The following is a 27,486-nucleotide window of genomic DNA, read 5'->3' on the forward strand; positions in this document are numbered from 1 at the left end:
ATCAAAGCACGTGCCACACTGGTAGGTGCCGATGTGAGGCATATTCCTGCTTGCACCCTGACCTTCCCTGCCCAAACCAGGGCTTCATTTTGGGTGGGATGCACCTCATGATTCTGGTGGGACAGCAGCCCAAGGCTGGGCCTATCTGCCCCGGTCAGTGGCAAGACCCAGCCTCCGGGCATGCAGCCGTCCCGTTTGGCACCCAGTCTGTCAGACCCAGGTGGGACAGGGCCAGGGAAGCAGGATCAGCAGGATCAGCAGGCCCAGCTCCATCTTACCTCAGCGATGAGGACGACGATGACCGAATCCTCCTTCTCCTGCTGCGTGAGCTCGGAGATGAGGGAGCTGAGGGTGTCTGTCAGGTAGGAGTGCACCTCCCGCTTCACGCTGGGGATTCCCATCACGACGGACACTGCCCAGGGCCAAGAAGAGATTTTAGAGAGGGGGTGTGCTGGGACAAGGCGTTTCTCGCAGTTCCCGTGACCGCCTCGTGGTTCTCCTGCTTGGTGCCCGGCTCCATCATTAAAACCCAAAGGTGCTCAGCAGGTTGGTGGGTGCCTGGGCTGCGTGGGGCTCCTGTATTCCAGTGCCCCAGCCCAGTACCAACCAGTAGCACCCCAGTGCACCCATCTGGAATGGCACCAATCGTGACCAGATGCTTCCAGGACAGCCAGGACCTGCTGTCCACGCAGTGTCTAGCTCTGCAAGCACCTGCAGGGGTGGTTGGCCATGGGCTCTCCCACACCCGCAGCCTTGCTGAGGCTTGATTTTGGAAATGTGGGGCATGGGAGTGTCAAGGTGTTCATGGCCATGAGCAGCCTGGTTATGCCTAACTCACGGTGAGCCCATTCAGCCAGCAAACTTGGTTTTGTACTGCTTTATGAAAAATAGAAAGGAATCAGAGATTCCTTCTTTTCTCCCCCAAAGACTGATGCCTTAAGAAATGCCCCAAATGCCTCCCCTCCCAAGGGCCTTTCCAGCCTGTGACGGTAACTTCAAGACCACCCTTGTTCTCCAGCCCCCACCCATGGACAAAGCACCTCAGTTTAGGAGGGATCAGGTGGTTGCTTGGCTTTGGGTTGGGATTCAGGAGCAGGGACAGGAGTTGTCTGGGAACCAACGTCCTACCCCAGGTGGGATTTGTCTCCTAAGACAGGTTAGAGTCTCCACAAATTGCACTGTGCTCTCATCTGACCACCTTATAGGCAAAGCCCAGAGCGCTCTGGAGATGGAAAGCAGCAAAAAACATCTGAGAGAAGCACCGAGAACATCTCAAGAGCACAGACATCCTCCAGACATCCTGGCTCGCAGAGGCTACATGGCTTACCCACCCCATGTGCCGCTGCACCAAGGAAGCTTGCATGATGCATGCAGCCGTTCCTCCAGTCCTGCTCATCTCCGCACCGCAGCCAGGCCCGGAGGAAAGGGCAGGGACAGGCACCAGCTGAGAGGAAGAGCACCAGAAGCAGCACTAATTCCCATTTACCTCCAGTGCGCCCCTGTCCCACATGCACGGCTGGCTGCAGACTGTTCTCCTTTGACAGCAAATGTGGCAAATGATGGAAGATGGTGGGAAGGTGCAGCACATTCTTGTTGGTGATATTCCACAGTTTTAACTTGGTTTCGTCTTAAAAAGGAAAAGGGAATCAATACGCAAGGAACTGTATGTAGGAAGAGACTGCAAGGCAAACAGCCTTTTTAGAGCAGCCTGGCCACCCGAGACTACTGCTGGGTTATAAAAAAATCAGGCCAACCTTTAACACACTACCACAAACCCAATTAAAGTTCAGCTGGAGCCATGAGAGCCTTAGAGAAGTCCCAAAATATTTGGGAAGAAAGGGGGAGAATGAAGATCAACTGAAGGCCAAATCAGATCTTTCTGGAGAGATCCAATTTTCTTCAACTGAGCAACTTAAAAAAAATGAACAAATAAATTGGCAAGGGGTGCTCAGCCAGTCTAACTCCTTCCTCTCCCGTGTCTTCAGATACCCATTTTCCATATGGATTCAGTACAGCCATAGGAAACGGTATGTATGACTTGCAAGAAAAAAAACAAACAAACTATAAGCAAGCAAGTTGGCAAATATCACTGGCAGAGGCAAATCTCAATGTTTAATGATGCATATGCACCTGTAATTAAACAGGAGTTTAAGAGTTCCCAAGTTCATTGTATTAAATAATAAAGAACAAATCAAGCCCTCTGAGCCCCACAATTTGCTGGTGCCAGGAGGGAGAAGAGCACCGTCCTACCTGCAGCCCTGCACGCACGCGCACCTCTCTACCTCCTCTCTAGCAACCTTCAAAACATCCCGAGATCCTCAGCTCCTGCTATTCACCAGATAAGCTGCTCCAGGTCCGGTTGATATCCCGCAGGGCCTGCTTCTCCGAGATGGCTCGCTTGATCTCCTCCAGGACCAGGTTCAGCTCCTTGGAGCGCTTCAGGCTCTCCTGCTCGGCTGCGTGCAGTCGGTCCCGGAGAGCCAGAAACTCCCGCTGGTAGATATCCACAACGTCGCCTGCGGATGGGAAAGAGAGGAGTTTTATCTTCCATGCTCTGAAGGGTTTCAAGCTGCAAAAGCAAAAGCATTCATCCCTTCCCTACCTTCACAAAGTTACAGAACCACAATGAAAAAGCGACTTCTCTTTTTTTTTCTCATTAACTTGGGTTGCTGGGTCATATAGATCTGTGACCTGATGCTATGCAACTAAATCACGCAGCAAAAAGTTCTGCAAGTTAGTTCTTCTTTGCTACACATGCTGCTGGCGTTAATTTTAAGAGCAATACCGTGCCCCTCTGCAGCTCCAGCACTTTGGGTGTGTGAGAAGGCAACTGCTGGAGCGAGCAGCGGGGACCAGGAGTCAAGAGAAAAAGAACTGAGAGTACTGGTGTTGCTGACCTGGTAAAACCATGAAAAAAACAAGGAATATAAATATTTCCAATTGCTTTGCACCTTGCTTGAGTTCCCTTGAGGTGCAAAAATAAGAGTTAAAGAGCAAAAGCTCTGGGCATGAGATGAGAGCTGGTCTCCGAGAGAGGACACAGCTGGGGACCTCCGCACACCAGCCCTGAAGCTGTGGCAGATGGGGCCATGGCCGCACGGTGCCACATCCCCGTGCTTTCCTTCCCACAGAAAAGACCCTAAAATTCCCTCGCAAGGCCTGCTTCAAAGGACAGCTTATCAGCAGGGTGAGCAGAAGCCAAACCTTGGGCTCGCGGGGAGGGAGCTGGCACCACGTGCTCAGCTGTGCCACAGACACGGCTGCTGCAGATGGCACAGCATGAATAATCGGGGCGAGGGCAGCGGCATCGCGGGGGCCCTCTCCAGATGGCACGGGGCATCTCCAGGGAGAACACGCCGCCAAGGCTGGCTCGAGAGGCTTTTAAAAGCGCTTGGTTGTAGCGGCTGTGGAAGGGATGCTCCTGACCGCAGGAATGGCAGATCCTGGCATGCTGAGAGGTCTTGTCCACAGGGTGGACAGACAGACAGCTGCTCCCGCGCCCACGGAAACCCCACAGGTTTTCATTCAGCCCTCCCTGCCTTCATGCAAGCCCCAAATCCGTATTCTGCCTGAGGTGAGAGAGAATGTATCCTCGTTTATGGTGAAAGAAGTACTTGGTGACCCAAAACCCCACAGGGCCCCGTGGCTCAGTGCTGGGGGCTGGAAGCAGGCGAGGGCCTGCATGACACCGAGTGATGGGGGAAGAAATACAGAAAATCAGGTGGCAGTAGTGCTGGGGTGCTTATATAAATTCATGTGTTCAGATACACACCTTAAAGAAGCATAATAATGTAATATAAATAAAGAAGTAACTTTGGATAGGGTAATAAAGATTTTATTTCAAGACAACATCTTGTCGGCACGCCCTTTTTAAACAATAAAACTACCGAGTGCCTTCAGCCGAAACCGACTGTACAATGGCTGGGAGTGGAATCGGTTACTGATTAATGAACTTTCCTGGGTCACTTTTACCACATTATTAATGAGACTTGTGTACTCAGTAAACACACACGTTTATCTGTGGTTGTTCATGTGTTTTCAGTAAGGTTATAGCTCACAGAACCACACCAAAACGTGTTTATCCACCGAATATCAGACCCGCAGCCCAAACACAGCCAGGACAGCTAACACGACCGAAAATACGGCCCCGGAGCTTCCAGCATGGGGCTAAATATAAACCAGAGCCATTGAAAAAAGATACACCGACTGCATCAACAATTTCTATTTTGGGGTCCACAAGCAAATAAAAAAAGTGTGTTTTGAAGATCAAACAATACGCAGCTCCAAAGCACAGAGTTTCCAAGACAACAACGTTCTGAGTCAAGCGCTCTCTAATGCTTTTGCCTACAACAAACGCCCCCCATGGGGTCCCTGCCCCCCAGACAACCTTGGGGACTCACTGCTTCAATTAAATTCCCCACACGATGAACGCGCTCTTTACCTGGTGCTAGCTCACGGATGTAAGAATTTACCTCTAAGCTCCCACATCGTCCAGATGAGAGCTTTTCACACACCTATCTTTTAGTAGCTGCATCTATGAGGAACAAACCTCACTTTGTGTTGTCGAAGGGAACAAGGGGCAGCACCAAGCTTCAGGACCTTGGCGCACCTGGGTTTAGGGTTAGGACTGCGAGCGAGTCCTTGCTGCAGGCATCAGGCCTCGTTCTGCAGTACCTGGAGCAGAACGCAGGGCTTTGTGCTTAATGGCTTTTTCCAGAGCACTGCACTTCGTTTGTGTCAGACCGAGAAGGGAAATGTCACTGATTATTCAGGCACTAATGACCTGCCCGCCGAAGCCAAGAGCTGTACTTTTCATTAGGCTGCGATGGTGATGTGCAGTCAACCATTTGCTGCTTTTCCGGCTAATGGTTGGAAGTGAAATTGTATTTGTTTCCAGTGCTCTTGTCCTATGATGTCTTAGTCGGCTTTCCATTCTTTAATTAAAATTTCATGAAATTTAAAAGCTGATCGATTGTGACCAGTTATGGTGACGGCTTGAACAGCCTGAGACAAAGCCCGGGATGGGCGTGCAGCTCCTCACGACTTTCCAGTAACGCCATTTCGCGCTCGTCAGGCTGCGGTGACACAAGGATACAAGCTGCTTTCCTTGCATGTCCCTCGACTGCTAACCCAGGGAGGGCCCCGAAAAACCACCAAGGGCAGCAGGGTGCAGGGGCGAAGCTGGCTCCCACATCTGCAGGCCAGGCTGGACGCAGAAGTGATTAGCTGCTAATTAGGCTGAACAAATCTTTCAGGTAGTAGCAGTTCAGCACAGAGCCTTTCCTGACCTTTCCAAGCAGCAAGGCTCACTGTCCCTGTATTTACTGTAGTCCCTCCCAGCACAAGAGGGGAGAGCTCTTAAAATATCCTGACAACAAGTGCTGCAGGACAGAAACTCCTCGCTGTAACTGTATTAAAAAAAAAAGACTCATCTTGTGTTTTCTTGAGAGATAACACATTGCTTCGGGCTTAAAATACACTGCTTTAATAAAGATAAAAATTCAGTGCTAGGTGGGAGCCTGCAGGATGGAGCTGGGAGTCCGGCTGAGCATCGTGCCGACCCAGCATCACGCTGACCAAGCATCGGCTCCTCCCTTGGCTCCGTTATCTCTCCCCATCTGTGCCCAGCAGCAGCTGCCAAGGTTTGATTTTGATGCAGGGGCCCCCAGCTGACCTGCTGCGGGCTTCCCGAAGGTTTCAGTCCATCTGAGAGGCGCTCGCTTACCACAAAGGGAGAGAGGAATGATGTGGCTTTGCTCTTGCTGAAGTGACGATGAGGTGAAGCGGGTTTGCCAGCAGAGGGAAGGGCTGGGATGCCCACATCCACCCTGCTTATCCATTTCCAGTTTTTGAGTCAAAGCAAAAAAACTAATCTGAGCCTAAAACAGCAGATGGGCGCAAAATCAGGCCAATACCAACAAAGCCCCCACCCTGAAATCTCTAGGTCATTCATCCATGTGGACACACATACATATAGTCAAGAGTCCTATAATCCTGTGCTCTGTCTCTCAAATGGTGCTCAGCCCCCCGGGGAGCGGGTGGCATGTTCCCCATACACCCACATTTTGGGAGCACTTGCTCTGTGCTTCTGTTGTGTGCAGATAACCTCTGCCAGCAGGGCTGCGATGGGCAGCTCCCTCCCTCCCGCCCAGCCTGCACTGCCTCTGCTAGCTGGATTTGCCTCTCATTAGGAAGGCTTTTGAGAGACTTTGCTTAAAAACTCAAAACAACTCCCAGGCCTCTAATCTGTTTATAAAATCTTGGCTTCGAGAGCGTAACGGCGCATTTTGACCCTTCTGCTGCGAGTGCTGCGATCAACACAAACACCAGAGTTTCCAGGGACAGAGCAGCCAAAAGCAAGCGCAGTCAGTCACAACACAGGGGGAGTGAGAGCAGAAAGCTGAACTTTCTCTGTAGATGTTATTGAGCACAGCGAGCATCCCGACCTCGTCCGGAGCAAGGTGCAGACGCCCTCGGTCCTGGGTGATGATCGTCGATTTTACGTTTTGATGTTTAATGATTTATATAATGCTGGCACCGCTCCACACATCATGCTCTGGACTGCCCTGATTGAATCGCGACGTTCGTTAGGTGTTTGCTAATGGGATTTCACCGGACCGTTAAAACGGGTATCAGGAGTGACTGCACCGCGTCGGTGAATTCGGTTCAGCTGCTGAGATGTGCAAAAGGTTGGTGCTGCCGGGGCACACAGCTGGGACAGCCCTTGCACAGCTACACAGCCATCCGCAATAATTCCACCATAAACATTTCATACCATCAAAAGCTAAATTTTGCCATTTGCTGGTTTGGCTGTGGAAGGAAGAAACCAGCTTTAGAGACGTGTCATCAACAGAATCCCAAAGCAACCCCAACAGCCGCAAGGAAGGGACTGCTGGGCTGTGTGGAGCTGCAGGTGACAGCTGTGACAGCCCACAAATAGAGATGGTAAAAAAAATTAGTCTAGTAGCAGGGAGGGAAAAAGACGGGAGAGCTCAGCAGCCAAAATATCCCCCAAAAGTCTCTGCCCTTGCTGGGCAGGATGAGATCAAGCAGGTCTTGTCCTTCAGGTCTAAAGAAACACCAGCTGTGCTCGTGCACGATGAGCGAGGTGTTGAAATCCCACTCGCAGGGAGAAGCCTCCTGCTCCGTGGGCCAGCAGGCTAACATTCGCAGCCTCAAGCTTGTCTTTTAAAACCATAAATATTTTGACAGCTTAGGATATACGCACCCACTGGGACAAATCAAACACGGTCAGGGCCAAAGGGCCAAATTTCTGGGAGCTGTATCTGCCAGGTGGGACCAGGAAGAGCAGGAGGGATCAGGAAGGGCAGGATGAACATCCCAAAAGGCTCCCATGGTTGCAAACAGCCCAGAGTCCCGGGCAGGCTTTTTGCTAAGCTCCGTGGCTGCTCAGTGCTTCCATAGCCCTGCCCATCACTGCCAGGGCAGGCAGGCAGGTCCTGGCTTCATCCTGGTAATCAGAAAGAGCATCCAGCACACAGCAAACGCAGGTGCTTTACTTGCTTTCTTCAACAAACATTATCTGACAGAACACCACCGTGCACCAAACCACCGGGGTACTGAGTCACAACAGATATTTTCTAGCCAGTGCTTATAAAAATACACTTCAAGTTTCTTTATTCATTTTCCATTAGCACTGTTATAATTTGTGGTTAACACCAGGACACAGAGTACCATGGAAAGCAGAGTCCTTAGCAGCGCTAGAAAGCTCATTATTACTGGGAAAACAGCTGTAGGTGCAGAGAGAGGCAGGCAGGGCAGGGGATGGGGAAGAAAGGAGGCAGCACAGGGGTCCCCAGCTTAAAGAAAATGTGTCGTGTGTGATGATGCTGCCACGGTCACTGATGGGGAAAGCCCAGAGTCACTGTGGTGGGCAGGGGTGGCTGAAGAGGTGATCAGAAATACAGTATGGGATGAAAGAAAAGCAGCGTTTCTAAAACACACGAAGCCCTAGTGCTGCCTGTGGAGCCCTGAGGAGATGCAGGCACCAAGAGCAAAACGCAGAAATTGAGCACTAACAAACCACCAGGGACGGGCCCATCACCTGTGCCTACACCATGTCAGATGGCAGGGGAGGCACCAGAAGCCATCAGATTCCCCTTGGGCACCAGCAGAGCAGATTTCGGGCACTGCTCCCAGGGCCCAGCTCCATGGGTGAACAACGCTGAAGGAGACAAAACATTCCCCGATCAGCAAGGGTCCCCTGGGGTTTTGCCACGCCACAAACAAAAGCAGTGACAAGGAGGAAATCCCCAGAAGGCACAAGGCAGCAGCAGCTTCTGCAGAAGAAACCAGCCCTGCATTTGTCTGGGAGTTTATCAACCTGTCCGAGGGATTTAACAAGGCAGACCCATCAGATGGCAACTCGTGCTGCTGTGAAACAGCGAAGGGGCAGAAGGAAAGAGGGCAAACACTGCCGTTGATCAAAAGAGAAAGAATGCAGTATTAAACAGGGAATTTTCATCACAGCAAAGGTTTAAGAGGAGGCCATAAGGTTTGGTATTAAAACCACTGTCTCATAGATTTAGTAAGGATCTGAAGAAAGAGATGAATTTGCAAGGTAGCAAAAGGTAGAGGTGACACAGAGATAAGTTAGTCAAAGCCCAAGACCAACCAAGTGACCCGGAGAAAAGCCAATGGAATGGCAAATTGACACCAAAGCTGACAGATAAATATTAATCAGGGAGGAGAGGGGAATCCATGTATTTTTCACAGGGTTCTTAACTAACAACATTAACTCGGAAAGAGCCCAGAGCATCAGAGCATCTTGGTGCTGCTCTGCGGCAATCCAGGGGGAAAAGGGGATGGCGAGGGAGGCAGAGATGTTGGCCTGCTTGGTGAATGGGACGGAAAATAATAGCCTGAAGATTATAACATTATTAAAATGATGCTGCCTAATCCCAGAATAGTCTTCACCTCATCTGAAAAGGAGTATTATTACGGACTTAAAAGGGGCTTTAGAAGAGGGTGATGAAAATGATCAAAGGGCTGAAAAAACCCTGCTCTGTGAGGAAAGAAAATATATGAGATTATTCATCTTGCAATGGGCATAATAGGGCTCATGATGAAAAGCATATAAAATAGAGTGATATAATGAAAATATATCACAGACTTCTATTCTTCTCGTCTCAAAATACAGGAATAAGCGGCCATTTGATTCAAATATTGTTAATTTCAAACTGATAAAAGGAAATGTCTTATGCAGAAAAAGCATATTATCTCTCTGAACTCGCTGCCACGGATAAACACAGAAACTGGGAATTTAAACAAGGCTGGAGAGCTGGAAGATGCAGCAAGCACTGAGGCATCAGGAGATGGGGCTGCGAGCAGCATGGGTGCATCGTCGCCAAGTCCTGTGCTCCCCTGGTTTGGCAGTGCCCTTCATCCCCAAACTGCCCCAAACTTCCACGCCTCTCCTCCCATATCACAATTTAATTAGTAACACCACAGCTTTATTCTTCAAAGTGAAGCTAATTCATCAACGATCTAATTATTTACCTGCGTAGCACAAATAGAGCTTTCGAAGCATTTTCTCTCGACTGGAAAGCGAAGGCTTTGTTCTTGTTGTGTTGTTTTTTAATACTTTTTATTTGACTGGGGAATAAAAACATGCTGAAAGTGAACAAAATAAGGCATTACAGAAATCAGGGGTCATTAAACCTCAAAATAATTGCAGCTCTACAGGATTTTTAAGGGGACACAGCACACTGGGGTACAGAAGTGCATTTCTTTCCCTTTCGCCTTGTTCTCACAAGTGCTGAAGCCAGTGAGTAAAACCCCGTGAGCTGAAACGACCCCAAGGAAAGAGCTGATGTCCGAGTGTGCAGGTCCGCGTTCCTGCAGGTGCTGGTGAGGCCAATCCTTGGTGCTTTAAAGAAACAGAAAAACCTGAAACACAGCAAATGCCTCGCAGTCTAACAGGAAACCCCTGTTTATTACAACCTAATTGTGTTATTAATGAAACCCAAAGCACCCACGCACTCCACTCCGTGCCGCAGCGCTAATGGCTCTGCTTCCCTCCCAAGACCATCCAACAGGAATGCCTCCAAGAAGGCAAGCTGATCTTTGCAAAGGTCACCGTGTTAATCATCACGCCCTTTCTCTAGCAGCAGCTGTCGCTAATTGCCTGTGAAGGAGTCGAGATGAAATTCCTGTTAATCCTCCTCCCAGCATCACTACAAGCCAACAACATCATCATGTCCCCCCCAGATGACCATGAGCCGCGGGCAGCTGATGGACCGGTGAGGTGCGAGCGTAGGGGTGAGAAAAGCAGCTCCTCTCTGCAAACTGGAGGCTAACTGGTTGATAACTGGTTGATGGGGCACTTCTCCACCTCCCGTCAAAAATGACCATCGCAGTCATTGCTCTGCTGAAGTTACCACCAGCCTCAGAACAGCCCAAATCCTGGAACACGGGGAGTTTGTTTAATCAATAACATATGAAGCTTTTGGCACAGCTGAGCATATGAAAGAGTTTTACTAGAGCAAAATAAAGTACTGCTGTGTTATAAATCAGAGAACACATATGGAAAAGTTAAAGTGCTGTACTAAGGCGCAGAGATATCAAGGAAATCACAGAAGTTCTGGCTGGAGTCCCTGGCTCCGTTTATGTTAATAGCAGCGAACTTCAATGCAAGTCAGGTTTTACTTCTTTTTTCCAAAAGAGTAACTCATTTGCAATGCATACAACTGTATTGGAGTGAAAGGATATTTAGAGTGTTCCCTTCACTCACTGCCTGCCTATGTAAATTGTACATCGTGTCTACCTACAGACACGCAGAAGCAGCTTACAATTTCCCCATTGTACCAATGCCTGATCAGATGCACAATGGTGCTTGTGGGAAGAAGCAGATTTTCAAATCATCACATACTGATCACGGGATGAGCTGATCTGAATTGCATTTTGTTTTCGTGGTCTTAAATAATTTGCAGAATGCTTAAAATAAAACTCACACAGAACCTTTTAAAAATTACTCAGCATTAATATTTGAAGTATTTGTCCCCCAGGGTGCAGGCTCGTAACATGAGCACTTAATGGGGTGCATTTCCTTCTCTCCGGAGAAAAAACAAGACACTGCCATTAAATAGCACACACAGACCAGCTATAAGTGTTGATGCTATCTGAGGTCTCTTGTTTCATTTTATATGCTAGGATAATTCCTGGGAAGAAAAACATTCTGCTAAGAAACAAGGAAGACCTGCTTCTCCCTTTTCTCATTCAGCAGCCAAGAAAACATGAGAAACGGTTATCAAATAATGCTGACACCCCCTCCCACAAAGCCACACCGGCCAGGCTTCAGAAAAGGCATGCAGAAAACCCTTCCCTCCTCTCCTTTCCTCTCCTCTCCTCGCAGAAAACCTGCCCCAGAAGCACAGCCTCTGCCCGGAGCAGCAGCCTGCAGTCACTGGGCTGCTCCCTGCTCACACCCTCAGGGACCGAAGCAGAGCCACGAGGCCTCGGTTACACGCCTGCCAGCCTCGTGCCAGCATTATTTCAGCAGAAGCATTATTTATTTCAGCAGATCGGCTCCGCTGCGAGGCAGCACAGATGCTGCGATGGCACAGCGCGGGGGGGCTGCAGGACGTTTCAAGGGTAGACAATGAACAGCTGGGGGAGGAGGATGCTGACTATGTGGGTGTCTTACTGCTAGGCCCTGGGTTGTTTATTAAATGTTTATTATCCCAAAACGTGCAGAGCACTCCCCACGCTGTGCCAGCGTGCATGCCATCCCATGGCACACCACATCCATGAGCTGGTCCGGCTGGAAAACGAAGCATCCTAACTGCAGGCTCAATTTTTGGCCAGAGCATCCCGGTGACACGGTTCTGAATGCTGGTGCAAAGGACGTGGAAGCACGTGGGAACGAGGATGCCCTTTTGGACAAGAGCCCAAGTGGAGAGCAGCTGAAATGGTTTGTGAAACCACAGCCCGAGAGGTGGGGCTCTCCTGCCAGGTCACATTTACCTAGTGGCTTTAGGACAGCTCACCCAGCCTTGCATTGGGCTGCTTACAACCTCAAAAAACAGGGATGCTTCCCTTCCTGCAGCACGGAACTGCAAGACCACTGCACTGATGCTTAATTTTGTGACTTAAAATGCAGTTTAGTCCTGGCCTTTGTAAGCGGAGTCACCTCACGCTCTCCGTGAGCGGAGATGCAGCTCCCGCATCTCATTTCCTTAGAACAGGTCTATTTAAATGCATTCGGTTTTTCAGCATTTCACACACGGTTACCTTTACTGGTGGCATATATAAGGTAACACTAATTGCTATGTGGGCTGCTGTGGCTCAGTTTTCCAGACTTTACGCCCAGAGGGAAGCTATGTTGCAGAAAGATTCAATTCGACACGTTTAGCTGCTGCTTGCTGTGGTCATGCTGTCCTGGGGGCTGCCAGGAGGTCAAAAATCGAGGGAAAACCCCACTGCAGGGAAGCAGGGCTCGGCCTGGTGAGGGGAAAACAAGCAGCATGGCTCACCCAGATGTAAACTGCCTTTAAAACCTGCAACACAAAGATTTAGAGCCTCTGTTTCCTCTGTACAAAGAGGTTTTGTGTTACTGCAATGCCCGGGGAGGCATTTCTGCACTCACACCGTGTGGGTACCCCTGGGTGCACCCGAATGCTGCCTTACAAATGTTTCCTCACTGCCACGTGGGCTGCTCAGCACCTCGCCTGGTACCGATGGCTGTCCTCTGAGAACACACAGTAGTTTTTAACAGCTGGCTCATCCCTTGGAGACATCAATGTGAGAAATCACTCCGGGTCAATAACTCACCCTTGTACCCAGCTCCCCAAAGCCTCCCGTACACGTATTAGCTTTGTGCTGAAGGATCACTGCTGTGTGTTGCTGTGAAACACCTAATCCAATTTTCTTCATTTTCGTGGATAAAGCATGGAGACGGGGCAGTCAGCCTGCCAAACTCAGCAGCAGAGCTGCACAGCCATCATCAGACCTGAGCACAGCAGGCGGGTGAGCCCCGGCTCTGCCAGGCGGGCAGGAGCAATCCTGGATCTGCAGCCCCTTCTGGGGAACGGCGGTGGTGCTGGCAGCAGGAAGGTTGCCCAAAGGACTTCATTATTTAGATTGAGGGTCATGGGAAAGCAAAATGTATAAACTATAACATCGTGAAGCCCATAGCTTCCCTAACGAGGGTAATGGATACCACGAGGAGAGCAGGCGTCTGCCAGCGGTGTGGTACCTGAAACAGAGCTGATGGGTTCTTCTCCCCGAGCCTCAAGCTGATGCAAAATGCTCATGTTTTAACAGTGTGATGAACCATTAGCATAAATTACCAATTTTATAATGAACTCTCCAAAAACATCCTGATGGTTTCTTCAGAGCTGTGTTCCAGTTACACACTCAGTTACACTTCAGATTAAATATAAAGTGAGTCCTGGGATGGGTATCACATCAGAAGTCAGGCTAAATGATCCCGGAGGCCCTTTCCACCTTTGAAATAGATAGAAGTACATATTGTTAACATAAAAACACATAAGGAAAAGGGCCACATGATCCTCCAGAGGAGAAGGAAAAAGAGAAAAGCTGGTTCAGTTTCCTGGAGAGGGAAGCAATTTATGGATACGAGCATTTCCTAACCATAACTTCTTCAGCAACAAGCCCATGTACTCACATCTCGCTGCTCAGAGGACATCTCGAGCACACAACAAGTAAATTTGTCCAAATGGCTCAGGCTGGGGCTGCAGCAGCACACAGAGCTCACTGCTTCCAGCTGTGCTCTGTGTTTGTGGCCGGGCGCTTCCCATAGCCGAGGCTCTTCCATCAGCTGCGGGGCTGGGGGTCACCACCCCGGGCACACCATGAAACCCCCACTTCTGCTTTAGTTTCTGTTACAGCTGCCCAAGAGATACGTGAGCATGGGAGCAACCTAACCCCCCTGGTGCTTCTTGCTTCAGTACAACAAGGCTGGGAATTGCAGAGTTTGAAAGAATCAAATTTCCAAGGCTACTGAAACCGTCTGTTCTTGGATTGCTCTGAGTAATGCTAAAGGATTTGATAGTAAACATCTTTTTATTCTTTTTTTGGGGGTATAGGGTGTGGGGAGGGACAGAAGCCAACAAAGTGTTCATAAAGACACGCTGTCCTCCTCCTCTCCCTCAAATGTTTTTTTGTGCCTCCTGTCCCCTGTACAGAGGGTGTATCAGATGGATTTCAGCAGAGGTATGTTTTCCTATTTTAAGGCCAATTAAAAAAAAAGAACACAACAAGCATTTAGACAGCACAAGTATTTCCTCTCCGCACTAACAAGCATTTCCTGGCCGAGCAGCTCCACAACATGGAATACATCTAACAACTTTGTTTTCCCACAATAATATTTTTCCCAACCTTTGGCTGTTGCGGCAGCTTACTTTCCATTTAAGGCCATAATCCCACTTGTGGGATAACCCATCCCAGTGGATCTTCACAGATGTAATTACTAAGGCAAAGTCCTTAAACAGAAAAGTGTTGCAACTATTCTTGGGAAGAAATCAGGAAAGAGAAGAGAGAGAAGCTGAAGAGTTTCCAAATGTTGTAGCTAACAAAGCGTGCCAGAATGGCTCGGTTCCTTTTATTTTTAATAGAACTGGACAGTTAAGTCAGAAGTTAACACAAGCACATAAACTCGCACTAAACTCTGAGCAGGCTGGCCACAACCCCTGCCTAAACAGGAGGTATGTGCATGCTCGAGAGTTACTGACAGCCTTGCCGTGAGGCCCTGGATGGACTGTATATGGCTTTGCTGGAAATAAAAACAAAAAGCAGAGTGGCATCCTGCTCTGCCACTGCTAGCAACATTCCCACCAGTCTCCACCAGGCAAAGTGCCAGAGATAAATTCAATAGATTAAACCAAGCAGAGCAACACAACGGATAGGGACGTGCTGATTCCACAGGAAGAGGCTCGGCAAACGCTGCAGGTCGCAGGCAGAAGCCAGAGAGGGAAAACCTCTCACCCAGCACCGGCTCTGGCCCCAAGCACCGGGCACGAGGTATTTCCATAGGGTACAGCGAGCCAGGCAATTTGTACTGTGTTTTGACTGTGTATATCAGAATTCAAGTAACTTTTATAGCACTCTAGCTCTTCCTTAAAGTTTATTTTTGATTACTGCGTGCACTTGATGCCCTGGGTGAGATGCCCTAAGAAGCTCTTAGGATGCCTGATGAAAGCCAGAAAGTTGGAAGCGCTTTGGGCAAACCAGACTCACACCTTCGGTGCCTGCACTGAGAGCTTTCGGGAATACCCAGCCTTACAGGAATGGATTTCAAATGAGAAGAGCAGTTGGCAGGCTCCAGCAAGTAGAAAAGCACACGCACATAAAGGATTGGGAGCTGTGCACGAGCTAATGGAGCAAGCAGAAAATGACTGGGCATGCTCTCTGGGCTCAGGGACCGCTTCCTTTACGACAGACAGTAATGTCTCATTACAGGAGAAACAAATACAATAAAGATGAATATTCCATCTTCCCCCGGCTGCACTTTAAGCGCTAAGCCAATACGAATTCTCAGGTTATATTTCACAAAAATAGCTCCTCCAAAAAAAAAACTGCTGGCGGTGCAGCAAGGCAAATTTCATTTCAAAGATAAATCCTACATTCTTCGTAGGCAGATGTTAAAATATATCAGGCTTTATCCTAACAGCCCCTTCCCGGACCAAAAGAAGGCACAGAGAGAATTTATAACCAAAAAGTTTCTTCTTTCACCCCACCTTCCCTACGTGCTCACCGCGGGGCTCTGCAGAGTCAGTGCAGCCTCAGCCCAGCACTCGGGATCAGCAGGAAAACACTTGGATGGTAAAACTACATTGATGCTGTGGTGGCTGCTGTCACAGCACACACTCAGTTCCACTTCTGCGTGGAGGTGAGACCAGCACAGCCCACAGCTGACAGTCACAGCCCCGTCAGGGCATCTGGGCACGGCGCCGAAGCAGCCCAGCAGCTGCCAGGGGGTTCCTGGCATCTGGGGCTGTGCTGAACACGGGGCTGTGCCAGGACGCTGTAGCACAGCTGCTTCCAGCTCAATTTACCTGCACGGTTCCATGGAAGCTCCCACAAGCTGGCACGTGTAACAGCCTTAAAGCTGCCCCTGGGAGCAGTGCTGTGAAACTGCATCACCACCACCACCACCTCCTGCAGCAGGAGCCAGCACGCCGTGCCAAAGGGTCACCAACAGCTCATACCAGGATGGGTAAGGATCAAGGAGAAAGCATCTTCGCCAATAAAAATCCAGCTTCGCCTGAGCCTGCTGATTCCTGCTGATGTTTGCAGCCTCAGCCTGCCCCTGTCTGCATGCTGTGGACGTCCTGCTGGCCAAAATTCCCCTGAATTCAAGCACTGGAGGCAAACATGCACCAATGCAAAGCTGTGCCTACAGATCACAGCTTGAAGCAGTTCAGCTTTTTTGTTTCTTTTTATTTTTTTAAAAAGTTGGTTTATCCTACATTCATTCTGTCTATCACCTCCCCTTGCATCTCCATTTTGAATTATTTATCATCAGGTATCACATTCATTTGCATACTTTATAAGGTGCAAAATAAATGATTAGTCATTACATATTAGCCTCTTCCAAACCATCTGTGCGAGGCTCTGCGGCAGCTTTGTTTTGCTTTTCTCTAAGACTTGGGGGAAAAAAATCCAAGGGGAGAATTGGATTTGCTGGCAACATACAGGAAAGTAGTGCACACGCTTGTTGAGAGCAAAGGTTTATTGCTCTGTTATAGCTGCGCTCCGCATCGAACGCACAGACTATCATCTTCGGTGTAATTTAGCCGGTGGTACAAATTGCAAGTAGCATTATTTCAAAGACCTTTATTTATTGATTAGAAACAAAGTCCTTACCCTCTTCCTGTTCCCTCCTTGAGTCGTGCTGATTGCATACAAAAGAGAGCTATCACTTAAAGAGCCAATTAAGTCAACTTCTGAAAGGTAATTGAATAGCTGAAATTCTTAGTGCAATATTGTACTGCATTATCTTGATTGCAAGGAAGGAAAACAAAGCAGTCGGAGCGACGAAAATTAGAGAATGAGGCATTAGGCACAGGTTGGAAGAGCAAAATGGATGGAGCCATTACCATTTGCTTTCTCTGCTAACTTCTACTGCTTGCTACAGGTGTGAGAAGGAAACAAAGAGCCTTGCTTATTGCCTGTGCTGGGCAGGGCTTTACAAGGGACCGGCTGAGCTGCTGACAGGCACGGAGAGCGCTGGTGGCCATGGCCACCTCCCCAGGGAGCTCCACGTCTTGGCGTCCTGTGGTTGACTGGAAGCGTCGATTGATGCAGCCCTTGTATCTGAGGCTTAATGAAGATAATGCCTCCTGGGTGGGTTCACTAAAGCCTGAGGGAGGGGCTCATACTCTTCTCTAGCAAAGCCACTAACAGACTTTCTCTTTTCTGCCCTCCTGGCTACCTCCAGAAATACTTGGAGGTTTTTGATCACCTCTGAGGGTCCCAAACCCCTGCCCAACCTGGCTACAGTGAGAGCAGGAGACTTGGATGAAGGACGTAAGCTTCATTCCCTTAGAATAAAACCAATCTTAGCCAGAAAACAGAAGAGAAAGCAACTGCAAGCCTGCCAATACTCCAAAGTTATATAAAATCACTGATTTAAATGCAGTAAAAGCCAAACACCAACTGAGAGCGGAACCCTCAGCAATCTGAAGCCACCGGCTGAACGTGGCCAAAACCCACCATCCATTTGTAGGAACCTCTCAGAGTCACAGCACGTGGGCTATAACTCATTTATTTACACAGCCACATAAAAAGGGAGCTTTTTCCAAAGCGGGAACGGTGGCGCCACGAACCATAAAAGCCTCTTTCCTCCTCCTGCACCGGCAGTGCTTTGGTGGACCCGTCGGTGCTGTCCTGCTGTCCCTCCACCCTCCCGCAGGAGCAGGAGGAGTCCTCCTGGCCCGATCTCCCTGCACATTAGTGGAGTGCTGCTGCTGCTTTCCCTTCGCTGCCTTGGCACCGGCTGCCTTCCCGCACACGTGTTGTGTCTCGCACCGAGAGTCTTCTTGGAGAAAGCACAGCTGAGCAGGGTGAGGTGCTGCCACGAGCCCTCCTGCAGCACCACAGGTATGTGTGTGGTTGTCTGTCTGTCCTGAACGCTTGCTCTCAAGGTCCCTGCCCCGAGCCCTGCAGACTTCCCACCCCCAATGTAAGCAGAGACCTCCCAGAGCACCCGGATCAATGCTGTTCCTCTGCTTGCAAACGTGTCAGCAGAAAAATGCAAGGCCATCCCTCGGCACGCACGGCCTCGCTGCTTCTGTTTGAGAGGCTGCAGGGGATGGTCAGAGGGAGGTTTCAGGGGGGTTTACGCACCCAACAGTGCAGGTCGGTGCTTCTGGGAGCTGCCCCTGTGCCGTGACTTCCCCATCTGTGGGGTGAGCTCAGCGGTACCCACCCTGTGAAGGGTTTTGCTTTCCACCAGCGCTCCTCCATCTCTAGGGGTCAGGTGCCGCCACCCTCACCTTGCTGCTCTGGGGCCTCAGGAGCCACCAATCTGAACCAAAACGTCCATAAATCCACCAGGAATTTGGCATTAACATGTAACAGCACCAAACATGCATGTGGTGGCTGCGCTTGCCACCATGCAGCAGAAATATGGGACTTGAAGGCACTGCTCAAACTTTGGTGTCGTTCATTTTTGTCAGTAGCTCCTCAGCTCATGTTGCAAGTATCTCTGCAATTTTTGTTGAAATTCATTGACACAATTTAAAGAACTTGAGCATTTTTTTTTCAGACTTGAGCAGTCTTTGCCCAAACGAAGCCAGAAGGAAGCTTTGGCAGTCAAGTACCCCCCGTGAGTCCTGGTCGTCAGACAATAACCCACAAAGCAGGAGCTTTGGTTTTTCTTACTTCAGCAGAGTGAAAGCACATCAAACACAGCAAAGCGACAGCCCTCCGCTGACCGGTCTGTACTTGTGACTTGTTACATCTTCTCAGGAGCTCTTTTCAGTTACACAATCAAAAAACCCGTCAGGATTTTATCGAGAACAGCTCTCAAAATTGTCTGCACTTCCACAAGAGCCTACGTCAACGCCGCGGAGAGGGGAGCCAAGAGGAGAACAAATATTTCACGTAGCAGCACTCACATAAATACTGCCCCGTGACACCGATCCGCCGTCAACACAATTACATCCTCACATAAATTACCGGTGCACTTCAGAAGCGCTGCTAATAGGAGACAAATAAATAAATAAATGAGTGCGTGAAATAAGAAACCATTTGACATTGCAGCGAGCCACTTCACCCTCCGATCATTATTTCCCGAGGCACGCCGTGCTGGTTCGTATTCCAGCAGCACATCCTGGTAGCCGCACAGGTACAAGAGGAGCGTACAAATCATGTTTTGCAAACAATTGTTGACGAAGAGCAGGATTTGTGTATTCATTGTTCACCGCTGAACAGTTACATACATTTTAATCCCGACCTCAAACACAATTTGGGCCGTGGCAGATGTTTCCTACGGCGCAGACTTCCTCTGGAAGGGAGTTAATTCAGTTTGAACACGGCAGCAATGAAGAAAGGGATTTAAACAAATATTTTCTGCTTATTCTCTAAGCTTAAGACTGCAGAGGTAGAAATGAGGGAGCAGCAAATTGAAGAGCTAACCCTGCCTGCTCCGGCATTGCCTCCGGATTGAAACCAGCTCAGAGGCCTGCGCCGCCCTGTCACCGAGGATTTCTCTGTTACACCAGGCTGTGTCTAAACGAAACTAAATTATTTTAATGAGGTGCCTCCGGACACACAGCGATGGAACAGAGAGGGGAACACACCTCGTGTTTAAGGCTGCTTAAGTTTCACCAAAAAAATGGGGCACGTTCGACTGCGATGTCGTTCTCCCTTCCCTTCTGTTACCCGCCACAGTTTTCCCCCATTACTCAAGAGCAGTAAGGGGATCGTTGTTTCACCAGCCGCTGTCCCAGCTGCCCACAGCACAAGATCCGATGGCAATCTCATATTTACATCGTCGCCCATCCTGAAGAGCCCTGAGATGCTTTTAACGAGTCGCCTGCAGAAGGCCCGTCGCTTCGCCTGTCGGTACAACGGGCTCGGGAAGTGACAGCTGTTTAAATAGTGCTCACGCAGCGGAGTAGTTTAAGGGAAAATGAAATACTATAAATAATTGAAACCGCAGCACGAAACGCAGGCAGAGCAGAGGGAAAGAGGGCGACCCAGAGGAAGCTGGCAGCAAGAGAAGCAATAAGGACTTCTGCTGAAAGCCAAAGTAAACAAAAACATCCACACCTCTGCACAATGCCACACGCCAGCAAACAGAAGCTGTTCCCGGCCTGCTCTGCCTGGCTTGGCAATCCTGGCTTCACCCACCACCAGCCCTCTGCTGCCGACATCTCCCACTCTCCTCCTGGGGACCAGCGATCCTGGCCTCGCTGACCAGGAGACCCGCGTTTGAAGTAGCCAGGGCCCGACATCTTTCTCGAGGGACTTGCATGATGAACACAAGCTTTGAGGGCTCCTCAGACCCCCAGCAAGGTGGGTGTTTTGCCCTGGGGACAGCTGGGCCCGGCAGGAGATGGCAGAGAGCTGAGGGTGCTCTCTGGAGCTAACTGCTGCGGGGACCCAGCGCGGGGTCAAGGAGGGAGGCTTCATCACGAGATTCCTCAGGGAGTGGTTCATTCAGAGGGCACGCAGCGATACCAAGACCCAGGTAAAAGTCCCCGTTAAGATTCCTGTGCAATTCAAGAGCTGCTGTTCTCAGAGATAAGATGGGTATCTTGCCTTACACAGCAATCGATTGACTTTTAGGGGTCACCTGGCAGGCCTCGCCAGGTTCCTCTTGTTCAATGCCAGCGGTTGCAGGGCAAAGCCTGCGCCAGGCACAGTGCTTAAAATCAGCCCAGCTCCCAGAGCCGCAGGAACCGAGAGCAGGAGGTGGAGGAATCCTGATGCTGAGGCTTCTGTGTGGGCAATTCAAGCTCGAGAGCTCCTGCTCTAGAAGCACGTCGCCAAGACAAAAAGAGACCACGCTTCTTGTTCCGTAACACGGGGCTGGGAACACGGTTAGCGGATCCAAACCCATCCAAACATCATGGCTGCTGTCAATACAAAGCTGTTCCTTTCTCTTTCTGCCATCCTCTGCTTCGGCCGTGGGGCAACCATTAGCTGCAGACACAAAGGGAGCAAAGAGCCTGCAACAAGAGCCTCATTAAAGCGACCGTGCAACCGGATTTGTTTTGGAGCACAGCGCAGTTCTCCACGCTGCAAGGCAGAGCTCTTGCTGGGGGAAAAAAATAGATCAAATTTAAAAATGTCTTGCATACCTTAATATTGCAAGCAGCTCCTCAGTCAGGGTTAAAACAACAGCATTATCAGCCAAAAAAAAAAGGAAAAAAAAGAGCAAAAACTCTCCCACAACAGCAGACCAAATGAAAAAAGGAAAAGGATGAAGGAGGCTTCAAATCTGCCCTGGATAAAATGTGTGTCTCTGCTTTAACCAGCTGTAGGGAGGGGGAAAAAAGGGAAATGGGATAGCAGGGACCAGAAATCAGATTTATTAAGGCCAACCAGGTAGATAAAAGACAGATGATCACCAAGCAATGATGTCTCTATTTTGGGATGAGTTAACTTCTGAAAACATCTAGTCAGCTTTAGCGTTTAGTACACATGAAATTAGCGTCCACACAAGAGCACTCTCCTGAAACGACAGGATTTAACATAGCCGAGATAATTATCTAGATCCTTCTTTATCCCATTAGTGGTTTTCATTCGCGTCCTGGAACACCATAAGCGGATTGTTCAAGAATTATTTGCCATCCGCTGTTTCAATCCCGATCAGAATTATCTTTATACCTTGGTATGAAGAAAAGAGATTACATCCCTGCCGGGGCTTGCTGCAATGCCCTCTTTTCTGAGGCTCCTTTTATCATTTTGTTCTGCCAGGTAGCGAAAAGAATCAGAAAACAATTGCCATGGACATGACGTTGCCCTCTCCTCCTTGTGCGTTTGGGAGGAGGCTGAGGTGGGGGCACCCGCGTGGGGATGAAGCTGAGCGGGACTTGGCCATCCAAAGACCCAGGATGGGATCCAGAAATGCTCCCAGCTTCCTCCTGCACCACAATCCAATAATAACAATAAAAAGCGATGAAACTCTTAAAAGCAATTAAGCAATTCACCGTGTGCAACAGGAAGAAGTGGGATTTGCTGCAAGGAGAGACCCCGGGGGTGGATGATAAACGTCGCTGTCCATGCTCTCCAGCCACATGTCACCGTGTGAGATGACAGAGATAAACCCAGTGTGATTCAAACAGCCAGCACTATCCCTTGCTTCAAGGCCCAAACCCTCACAAGCCAACATTCCCCTCCCAGCCACGAGGTTTGTATTAACGGAGGAATTACATCTCCTTCCAGGGATGGCCGGGACACTTCCCACCTCCCCATGGGCACCCATGGCAGGAAATGAGGAGACTCCTGGATGAGACAAGAGCTCTTTCCCCCTTATAGAAACATAAGAAAGTAGGTACGCAGACCTGATGTGAATAAAAATGCCTTTTTTTTTTTTTTAAAGCATGTTTTACAGCTTCGTAATGAGCTCTGTAGGAGAGGTATCTCTATAAACAAGTTATTAAAGGGGGGAGGAGGGACACAATAATAGCAGGTGCCAATTACTCAGCTCCCAGCAGAGACTTTCCAATTTCTCACCTTCCCCCAAAGCAAGATGTGCCTCTGCACGGCAGCACATTTCCCTGCGAGTGTAACACCCTTGCAGGGTGTTTCTTCTCCCCCCCCCCCAAAAACAAGGATGCATCGCTGCTGTATCGCCACTGCACAGGGGCTGTCCCTCTCCCCACCAACCCTGCACCAGAGGAGGGACCAACACGGCATTACGTTATTTTGAGAAGAGCGGAGCAGCATGGAGTAAATAAAACAAAATTGTCTTTTTATTTGACTACAGAGCCCGACCACTCCTACTGCCAACAGCAACGGCGGATTTATAGGCTAATTGCAGCTGCCAGGTTTGCCTCTCTGCAAATATCTGCTCCGTTTCAGGAACAAAACCCCAGTAACGATTTTGTTATTTTCAGACAGCAGCAGAGTTTCAGACCGTAAATGTTCACGTTGCAACCGGAGCCGTCAGCGAGATCCCATCCTCCAAGACGAGCACACCACGGCAATGATTAATATTGCAAACGTAATCCAATCCTTTAAAATCATTATTTCCAAAATCAGCAAATAATTACCGAGGCCTTCAGCAATCAATACTCAGGATAAATAGACAATTAAATTGCAAAAAGAAACAAAAGAAGGTAGTTAATATTTGCCGAGGACATGCCAAATACACTTTTTCATGGTAACCAAATACTTCCAGTAAATAGATATTTTAGCTCATCGGAGAAGCACTTTCAGAAAGTAATAAATTAATCTAATAAAACCGACAGACAGGGTGGAACCAGATGTTAATGAAACACAAACTGATCTATATGGAGCCAACCCACAATCCATGTCCTAATTACGCTCATCAGCCCTTCTGGTTACTTACCCTCTCCTCCCTCCCAGGTCAGCCTTTTAGCTCGAGGAAAACACGTTTTGTGCCTCTTCACGGGAACAACGAGGCAGAGGATTTCAGCCATCAGGCTCAGAAGTTTGCAGTCAGCTAGAATTTGCTCATTTCCTTTTTTTTTTTTTTTTTTTAGTTTAATACCTCTCCATCCCTAAAGTCAGCAAATTAATCAGCTTTTAAACACGACGCTTTCTTGTCCTTTGATTTACTTCAAGCTCCACCTGCGAGGTGCAGGATAAGCTCTCCCAAAGTCCCGCAAGCCACCCAGTGGGCACGAGCATCCCCTCCACGCAGCATGCTCAGACCAGGAGGGTTCAGCTCATTTTCTCTTCTTTTCCTGTTTTTTTCTGCCAACATTTTGCTACACCTGACCCTGCCATCACTCTCAAATACCCATGGAAAGAGGGAGCACGTCCTACAGCTGCCCTGGGGTGGGATCTGTGAACCAGTGGGGGCTTTATCACCAGGGTGATACAAGAGTCAATGAGTCAAGAGCTCAGCACCTCGCACCCCGGTCCCAGTCCCCATTGTGAGGGAAGTTTTGGTGCTGAGCAAGCAGAGGGACCAGCACACGTGGAGCATGTGGGACATCAGACATGAGACTGGAGGTGGAGGAGCTGGATGCTGGAGGGACTCAGAGCAAGCCCTGGCCTCTGCCAGACCATCACCACTTCCTCCCCCTGCAGCCTGTTCTGCTTCAGCAGCTCCTACCTAAAGTCATCCCTTGGAGAGAACGAAGCCACTGCACTAGGCAGGCATCTGGGAAAGTTCCTGGAATGGTGATAACTCAAGCTGGACACGATTAAGAGAGGGAGAGACACATGAGAAGTCCATCCCGGTCATTTTCTATAAAATCAAAGGAAGAAGAGAGAGAGGAAGATGAGGGAAATGGAAGACAAAGAGGAAAAGATATCAAAGACAACACCAGAGAAAGTGCAATGAGAGGTGGCACGAAAAAGGAATAGTTAAATCAGGAAAGGCGAGATCAAACAAGAGCAAAAAGATCAGCCTGGACACCGCGAGGAGGGAGGGGAGGCCGCGGCGGCGCTAATTGACTGATTCACTTGACAGCTACTTTTCCGTGGCAGCTGCTAAGTCTGAGAGCGTCACACCCCCCGAGTCCATCCGTCCACCAGGCAATCGATGCAGTCAGATATTTCCCTTGCTCTCCACGTGCACGTGGTGACACGCACTGGGGATGCACAGAGAAGCTCGGCTCCGGGGCACAGAGGACGGCGGCGGCGTTGTCTTCGTGGGGAAACCTTCCCCAGCTGCTTCTGCACCAGTTCTTGTCCTGGCAGGGGTGTGTTCCCACTATGCTCCCACTAAAGCTGGCTATACAAACATGCAATGCACTCACAGGTCACCTCTCAGTATTGGAAGTGTTTCTTTGATAATTTACAAGGGCTTTCCAAGACTCTGCAATGCTTTTGGTAGCGCTCCTCCTACCGAGGACACGAAACTCCTCGGAGCAGTGACTGCACACCCAGGATTTGCTATGGCAAACAGAGTGACAAAAAGGTCTCTGTGTTGCACCCGATTTCCAGACAGCTCTCACCACCACAGGGAGAGAAGAAAAGCCCGTGTTCCTCAGGGCAGAGCCGTGGATGTGGTCAGGGTGGTCTGAAACCTCCTGGGGGAAGAGGTGTGAGGCGGGCTGGGCTCTGCCAGCAAGCCCTAAGGCACGAGCACAACAGGCACAGCTAAAAGTATATGGACAGCACGACTCAACTGAACTCAGAACGGGGAAAAAAAAAAAAGGCTGGTGGAGATTGGTTTTTGCACACAACCCCCTTGGAAACCTAATGATTTACATGTTAACGCTACCGCTATCCATTCCAAAATAAGCAGAACTGAAAACACCTCGCACAAATGTGCCCGGTTGCCTCACCACGCGGCTGAGCCCCCTGCTTAGGGGGCACACGGCAGAGGAGGGGAGGGACATGAAACAGCAGTGGGGTCACCCCACAGCGGGGTCACCCCATGGCAGACACAGTCACGGTGCTGTCTGTACATCAGCGGGGTGTCCACACTACTGCACCCGTCCTGGAGGCTCGGATGTGGCTGGGAACCGAGAGGAAAACGGGAGGAGAAGCAGCCAGTGCCACAACTCACACAGAAAGGGATGGCTTGGAACAGAAACCCGCCCTTCCCAGATTTTCTTGCTTTGCAAGGGAAGCCTGACGCGAGCTGTGCTCTGTGAGGGCTCAAAAACAAAACAAAGAAGGTCATCGCTGAATAAAAAGCCTCCCGACACCTCAATTAAAATAAAAAAGGCAGAAAAACACATTTACCTCTGTCAAAGGCAACACTCCTCTCTCCAGACCAGGAAGCTATTAAGCAGATGTTTGATCACCAAGCCCCGTGAGGCTGTCCTTCCAACAGGGCTCACCTTTGAGCCCCAGCTAAAGCCCTGTCTTTCTTTTAATAGTTTCCATAACCCCATAATTTGCCTTCCCCGCACCGAGCCCCGCTGACCCCATAGGCTTCCACTTGTGAAAACCCTTGATCCAAGCCTGCAGGACGCCTAAATCCAAGGGCACGGGGAGAGGAGCATGGCAAAGGGAGCTGCCTGGAATACCCCAGAGTTTGGGGTATTTTCTGTTAACTCATTTCTGACTCAGATGCAAATCTCAGTGAGCATTCAGTGGTGCCAGCAGCGGGTGAGCGTTTGGCTGACTGCAGCAGAAGCGAGTTCACGCCCTTACAACGAGCCCGAGCAGAGGTTTTCTGCAGTTCAGCCCCAAAGAGGCTTCAGCCGTGACACTGGCTCCACTTTTTCCCCCGGCAGGAGCTGCTCTTCTCCATCCTCTGCCACACATCACAGGACAGGATGGGATGGGACAGACATTTGGCCGAACCTCGGCACGGCACCAACCCGAAGGGCTCCCAATGCTCTGGTCCTCAGGGGGACCCGACACCCACAGCTGTGCTACCCACAGCGAATAACCGGAGTTTATCAAGCGAAGCAGCTTTGCCCAATTTATCACTAAAGCAATTTCTTCATAATTTAGCAGGCTTCAAAGCTTTCCGGAGATGACTGGCAGCTTCACTTAAACTAGCAAGCTATAGATGTGCTTTACCTTAAACGCTAAGTGAATAATCAATGAACATCCAGGATATAAGCACAAATCAATGATTTCTTTCAGATGAATCAAACGGAATCACAAATTAGAAATGGTTTTGTTCTGTAAGAGAAGTAAGCCACGAGAAACACTTGATATAATGGGGGGGGGAGGTATTAACCCACTCCTCTCCTACATCCTGCTGCAGCCTCTGTTGCAGGAAGCTCTGCCCTGCAGACCCCTGTGACAAAGGGGTGCCGTGAATGCAGCTGATTGATGTCCCCAGGGAGGGATATGGCACAGCTGGGGCCACATCCAAGCCCCCACACCCCACTACCCCAGTCTGGAGAACGGCCCCTTCCAGCAGCAGGGATTTAAGCTCCATCACACGACGACAGCGCTTCGTGTCAGAGAAGCAAAGGGACGCGAACAAGTGCACGTGCAGCACAGATCGAGAGCCCAGTTAAAAAACCCGACAAAAACTGCCAAGCAATGTAAGCAGAAATACAGCTGACTGCAGGCAATGAAAGATTTAATTTGATAAATGCGTATCAACAGACTGCGCGGGGCCATTCGCTCGCAGGACGAAATTTGGTCAAACCACGGGCAGGGTAATTCTGCAAACGCTGCTGCTCTGCAGCCATGCACTGCACACAACTTTTGACGAGCACCGACCAAGCAGAGGCTCTCAGAAACATTTGTATCTATCTTTTTTTATTTGTTATGCATTTTAACATCAAGTTTCCTGCACCGAGCCCCCACCTGCACCTCCTCGGCCACCACGAGCGCACGCTGCAACTGCTGGTGAATGCTTCAGAGAGGCTCCGGGTGGCAAGGAAAGCCCCCAGTGCAGAGCAGGGCTGTGGTGTGCACGGGGACCGCAGCCGCTGC

General features: G+C 49.6%; 1 protein-coding gene across 1 annotated transcript in view; it reads right to left on the reverse strand.

Moving 5' to 3' along the window:
* The window catches only part of MGAT4B (alpha-1,3-mannosyl-glycoprotein 4-beta-N-acetylglucosaminyltransferase B), a 42,926-nt gene that overhangs the window by 12,165 nt on the left and 3,275 nt on the right, over positions 1–27,486 (reverse strand). Inside the window, exons 2-4 of the mRNA XM_068698438.1 lie at positions 2,337–2,516; positions 1,487–1,627; positions 279–412 (exon numbers count right to left, since the gene is read on the reverse strand). Coding sequence (XP_068554539.1) covers positions 279–412; positions 1,487–1,627; positions 2,337–2,516 — 455 coding nt within the window. The remainder of the gene's footprint in view (positions 1–278; positions 413–1,486; positions 1,628–2,336; positions 2,517–27,486) is intronic.

This window comes from Anas acuta, chromosome 14 (assembly GCF_963932015.1).
Source record: "Anas acuta chromosome 14, bAnaAcu1.1, whole genome shotgun sequence".
Lineage (NCBI taxonomy): Eukaryota > Metazoa > Chordata > Aves > Anseriformes > Anatidae > Anas > Anas acuta.